The sequence below is a fragment of the Petaurus breviceps genome, unplaced genomic scaffold (genome assembly GCF_028583685.1).
Source record: "Petaurus breviceps papuanus isolate PSGF00001 unplaced genomic scaffold, PetGlider_PUasm1.0 188, whole genome shotgun sequence".
NCBI classification, from domain to species: Eukaryota; Metazoa; Chordata; class Mammalia; order Diprotodontia; family Petauridae; genus Petaurus; species Petaurus breviceps.
The window spans coordinates 35,331,485-35,337,484 of NW_027185804.1; the positions used below are offsets into that span (position 1 = coordinate 35,331,485).

A 6,000-nucleotide genomic window follows, 5' to 3' on the forward strand; every position below is an offset into this window, starting at 1 on the left:
AAAACCCTGTACATCCTCTTTGTTAAAGAGATTAAGGGGAGATGGAACAGACAAGCTAGTGGGAAGATAAGGTGATGATGGCCGTGGTCAGAAAGGGTAAAGCAGAGCTCCAAAGGGCGGTCCCTCCACAGGGGCACTCTGGAAGCCAAGGTGATACTTGGAGAAAGGTGGTCTTTCCTATGTTTTGAAGACAGTGCAGGTGTCCTTGTGAAAAATAAAAGCAAAGTCAAGGTTCAGACATCATGGAGCTTGTTGCCAAGAAGGAAACTGACCTGTGACTCAGGATTACATCCGAGACTGGTAGCCTTGCCTGACTCTCTTACTGCCCATTTGTAAAAATGCCTCATTTAAGTGTCTGTATAATAAGAAAGGAAGAGAAGGAGGAGGAGAGAAGGAAAGGGGGAAAAAGGATGTCAGAGCTGAGAAGGACCTTAAAACAGAGAACATCGGAGTTGGCGAGGTCTTTAGTATATAGAATGTCAGAGCTCAGAGAGACCTTAGAATATAAAATGTTAGAGCTGAGTGGGTCTTGAGAACATGGAATGTCAGAACTGGGAGGAACCTTAGAACATAGAATGTCAGAGCTGGGAGGAACCTTAGAATATAGAATGTCAAAGTTGAGAGGAACCTTAGAACATAGAATATCAGAGCTGGGGGGAACCTTAGAATGCAGTTTCTTGGAATTATCAAGTGCAGAAGTGATGACTGCTTCCCCTCCTGAGGCCTCTTCTAGGTCTAAATCAATGATCCTGTGATCTCCACCTTGCTCAAGGGAGTCTTGTTTCAGCTCCAGCCTTTGTGCCCCTATCTCACATTCAGGGTCTCTGCTGCCATTATCTCCCTAGGCAGAGGATCTCAAGGCTTTCAGCTTCTGTTTCTGGTCACAAACAGGTTGGGGAGCCCTCTAAGAAGAAAAACAAATAGCAAATAAGCCACGCCGCTCTGTCCAAATGTCCATCTTCTGTCCATCTTCCAAGGCTCCTCGGTACCCAGGATTCTCATAAGCTCTTATTTTACCCCTGACTGGGGTTATGCTCCAACATGGAGGTAATCACTGAGGGCTTGGTTCACTCATCATGTTCAGTCAGCAAGCATTTAGTAAGCCTCTACTATGTGCCAAGCACTGTGTTAATGCTGGGAATACAAAGAAGGGAGAAAAAAGCAGCCCCTGCTCTCAAGGAGTTCACAGTCTTAATTGTGGGAGGGCACATACAAACCACTATGTACAAATGATATATTTGGGATAAACCAATAAAGACAAGGGAAATTGGGATAACTCAATAAGGAAAGGCTTCTTGGAGAAAGTGGAATTGAACTGAGACCAGAAGGTAGCCAGAGAAGCCAGAAGACAGGGATGAAGAGGGAGAGAATTCCAGATGTAGGAGACCCCGCGTGAAAATGCAGAGTTGGGAATGCCATGTGTGATTAATGGCAAGGAGGCCCGTATCACTGACTTGAAGGGAGCCTGGCAGGCAGTTTATGAACAAAAGAGGAGAATCATGAAATAGAGAACGTCAGAACTGTAAGAGTCCCTAGAACAAAGGCGTCACAGCTAGAAAGGACACTGGAGATTTGAAGGGCCAGACTGCAAGGATTCTCAGAACGAGAATTCTTAAGTATTTTTGTGTGTCATGGCAGCATTCAGGTAAAGCCTTCTCAGACTAATGTTTTTAAATTTACAACATAAAATACACAGGATTACAAAGGAAAGCAATTATATTGAAATAGTTATAAAAAAGATTTTTTAAAAACTAGTTAATGTTCTCTACTAGAACATGTTCTAAGAGAGAAGGGAACCTGTAACATTCTGTGGTAGGAGGTCAGAGCTATGAGGGACCTTAGAACATGGAACACTGAATGTCAGAAATGGAATGACACTTTGAAATCTCCTAGGTCAACTATTTTTACTGATTACACAGAATTACAGCATCTCCAAGTTGGGAGGAACCTTAGAACCTTAGCCTAGCCCATACCTGAATAAGACTCTCCCCATATATGCCAAACAGGTGACCATCCAACCTGTGTTTGAGGCAGGGAGGGAGAGGGAGCACCCACGACCTCCCACTCAACCCACTGCACTTGGGGATGGTTCTGATTGTCAGTGTCTTTTATTTGACATCAAGCTTGAACCTACCTCCCTGCTCATCCCATTCATTCATTCTGGTTATGATGTCCTGCTCAAATACTTGAAGACAGCTGTCATAGCCCACCCCCATCTTTGGGACTTACAGATTTAAAGCTGGAAGAGACTTCAAACATCATCCACTTCAGTCCCCTAATTTTACATGAAGTAAGCTGAAGCCCATAAAGGTTAGGTGAACGACCCAATCTCACACTGGTCGTAAGTGGGATTTGAACTCAGGTCCTCTGACCCTAAATCCTCCACTCCTACCACACCGCGCGTGCTGGTTTCTCTTCTCCATGGTGTGATCTCCAGTCCCTCTGGCATCCTGGTTTACTTCCTCTGGTTGGTCTTCAGCTTGTCAATACCCTTCCTAAAATCAGTCCGTCCGCAGTATTTTTTAAATTTTATTTTTTTATCTGGATTTAATGAGCAGCAGAGGAGAAGGGAGAAAGGAATAAGCATTTATGTTGTGTCTCCTACATGCCGGGCACTATGCTAAGGGCTTTTACAAAAATGATCGCATTTTCAAAGGAAAGCTAAGTGGGCATTCCCATATACGATGTTAAGGAGAAAATGGGGGTTGATTGTGAGACCAATCGGTGAGCATTTAATAAGTGCCTACTGTGAGCTATGTGCTGTGCAGGGAGCTGAGATGTTTCACCTTTGCCCTTATCTACTCATCCCTCCCAGGTTGCTCCAGGCACTTCCCTTAGTCCTTCTAGCATCATGAAGAGATTGGGAAGGGGGCTGTGCAGGGATTTGGAACAAAGAGAGCAACTGAGACTTAAATAGTGCTTTATACCATTCCCATCCCCTTCATACAGATGGGAAGGGAGAGAGCAGTTAGCTGACAGATTGCAATCTTAGCATATCCTGGATGTTCCTGGATGTAAATGGCCCTAGGCCAGGTCATGTTTCATGTCCTGTCTACCACTGTCATCTTCTTGCTGTCCACATAAACATTGCACTCCTCCACTCGTGCATCCTTTCCCCCTCTTACTTACAGTGGATAGAACTCCAGACCTGGAGACAGGAAGACCTGAGTTCAGATATGACTTCCCTCAGATATTTACTAGCTGTGTGACCCTGGGCAAGTCACTTCATCTCTGTCTCCCTCAGTTTCCTCATCTGTAAAGTGGGGATAAAAATAGCACCTACCTTTCAGGGTTATTGTAAGGATCAAATAAGGTAATATTGGTAAAACATTTTGCCAGCCTTAAAGTACCATATAAATGTTGATTAAGACTTTCACCACTGTGGGGCTGCCAGGTAGCACAGCGAGTAAGAGCACCGGCTCCAGTTCGGGATGACTTGTGGATCGAATCCGGGCTCTGACACTTAGCACCCACCCAGAAACACCTGGCCGTGTAACCTTGAGCAAGTTACTTAACCCGGATTGCTTTAAAAAAAAAAAAAGAAGACTTTCACCACTGCTTCTAGAATAGTTGTAATTAGATTGCCCAATGAACCATCTCTGTGACTTCCCAAACCAAAACCCAGATCCCTTTTAGTAGAATGGAAGCCTCCTGAAGGCAGAGACTGCTTCACCTTTGTATCTCTAGCATTTAGCACAGGGATTGGAGACATTGTTGTTGAGTCGTTTCTGTCATGTCTAACTCTTCTTTACCCCATCTGGGGTCTTCTTGGCAAAGAGAGTGGAGTGGTTTTCCATTTCTTTCTTCAGCTCATTTTACATAAGAAGAAACTGAGGCAAACAGGGTTAAGTGACTTTCCCAGGGTCACATAGATAGTAAGTGTCTGAGGTCAGATTTGAACTCAGGCTTCCCTGATTCCAGGCCCAGTGCTCTGTCTACTGAGCCACCTCGCTGCCCAGATTGGAGACATAGTAAATGTTTAATAAAACGCTTTCATTCATTCATCCAGAGCAGGCTTAGAATGCTGTCCTCTTCCATAAGACCGCACAGCCATGCTGGGGGCCATTTACAGGGAGGTGTCCCATGGAGCTGAGCTCAGCCAGGGTGGGCGCGAGAGGGCCTCTCATCCGAGTTTGAGGGAAGACCTGGGTAGTGGTGGGAAGCATTGCCCTCAGGTCAGCTGGCCCGGTCTTGATCAGCTTGTGCCAGACTCTCTCTCTGACATTTCAGATTGTTGACAAGAATAACCATTACAAGTCGATCGATGGAACGGATGAAACCCAAGCCAACTGGATGAGGTGAGTCCTGCTCTGTCACGGGCGCCTCGGTGTCTTCCCCCAGTGAGGGAGTCAGGGAGTGTGGGCCGTGGGTGGGAGTGATCGTGGGAGGGAGAAGAGCCTACAGAGTAGGACCCTCCATCCTCTTGGTTTTTTCCATGCTTTGGATAAACCTCACTCAGAGAGACCTTACTTCTTGCCACCATCCAGCCAAAGGAGTCAGAAGAAATGGCTCTGATGCCATGGGAACCCTGAGGATAGGGAGGGAATTGCATAGCTGCTAGCTTTCTGCAAGGCTTTCCTTAAAGGGGCTACTGCCAGGCAGTGGAGATTCAGGCCTCTGGGGACTGGGGCCAGAGCAAGCCCTCCCCCAGCTTTCTGGAGCCGTGTACTGCCTTGCTGCCTGTGTTCTGTTTGGGAGAGACTAATCTCCTTAGGAAGCTGTGGACAGAGGGAGGGGGTGAATGTCTCCACCTCACTAGTATTCCCTAAAGCCTATTCTTGAATTGCTTCTGCCACCCAGGGCATGCTATCTTTGTCCTGAAACTTAGTACTCTTTAAGGTACCCTAGGTGCCCTCTGTAGCCTCATAGCGCTTTAGCTGCGGACAGGCTGCAATTGTCAGAGGCACAGGGAACTTAGGGCTAAGAAGCATCTCTAGACCAACATCTATATTACACAACTAAGGAGAAAGAAACCAAGAGGTCAAGTGATTTTTCCCAAGGTCACCCAGGCAGCAAATGGCAAAAGCAAGACTGGAACCCAGGTCCTCTGATTCCAGAACCATTAATCTATACCTGTGCACACAGAGTGCTTCTCTTTCAGAGGCTGGGGTGGGGGAATGAGGAGGAGGTGGCTCTTTGGGGAGCTATGGACTGCATGTCAAGGCTATGTTCAACCACAGTCCTAAGTAAATTCATGCAAGATTTCAAACCAGGATGAGAAATTCCCATCCACCCACAATGGTGCCACGGGCACAGCTATGATGTCTAGCATGTGAACTGTCAGGTTGGGGGCAGGTACCACTGTCCAAAGTATATGTGTGTGGACAGGTGAGAGAGGGGCAAGCTCCTGCGGTCTGGCTTCTCTTTGTTCAAGGTATTACCTGCAGTAGGGAGATCCCTAGAAAGAGAACTACTAGGGAAATGCAAGGGAGGTTGGGGGGAGGGATCAGGAAATGGGCTTGATGCAAATGAGATGAGACTGTTTGGGGGAAATAGAGGCTCCCTGGTTTCAGAGGTGCTGCTGCATTGGAATAGCTACTATTTTGGCTGTCAGAATGAATAAGAACAAATGAATTCCAGAGTGGTGAGTCAGTGATAAGGGTTAGAAAATCTGTCTATGACCTTTTAAAATGCTCATCTTTTCATGCATTCCTGAGATGCAAATAGTAATGATGATGATGACGACAACAATATGCTTGTAAGGTTTCCTGTGAAGCGCTATATACATGTTTATTTATATACTAATCAGAGCTCATAATGTTTGTGTATGTATATATCAGACAGACAAGTAGATAGATAAGTGGGCAAATTGGATGAATGGATGGATGATAGATGAGTGGATGGATGGATGGATGGATGAGTGGATGGATGGATGGATGATGATGGATGAGTAGGCAGGTAGATGGATGAATGGATGGATGGATGGATGGGTAGATGGATGGATGAATGGATGGATGGATGGATGGATGGATGGATGGATGGATGGATGGATGGATGGAT

The 6,000-nt window shown here is 46.0% G+C and overlaps 1 protein-coding gene across 4 annotated transcripts in view; it reads left to right on the forward strand.

Annotated features, from left to right (window-relative positions):
• The window catches only part of PRDM11 (PR/SET domain 11), a 95,095-nt gene that overhangs the window by 59,422 nt on the left and 29,673 nt on the right, over positions 1–6,000 (forward strand). For all 4 annotated transcript variants that reach the window (XM_069091480.1, XM_069091479.1, XM_069091478.1 and 1 more), the window contains exon 5: positions 4,231–4,298. In XM_069091480.1, the coding sequence (XP_068947581.1) occupies positions 4,231–4,298 (68 nt within the window). The remainder of the gene's footprint in view (positions 1–4,230; positions 4,299–6,000) is intronic.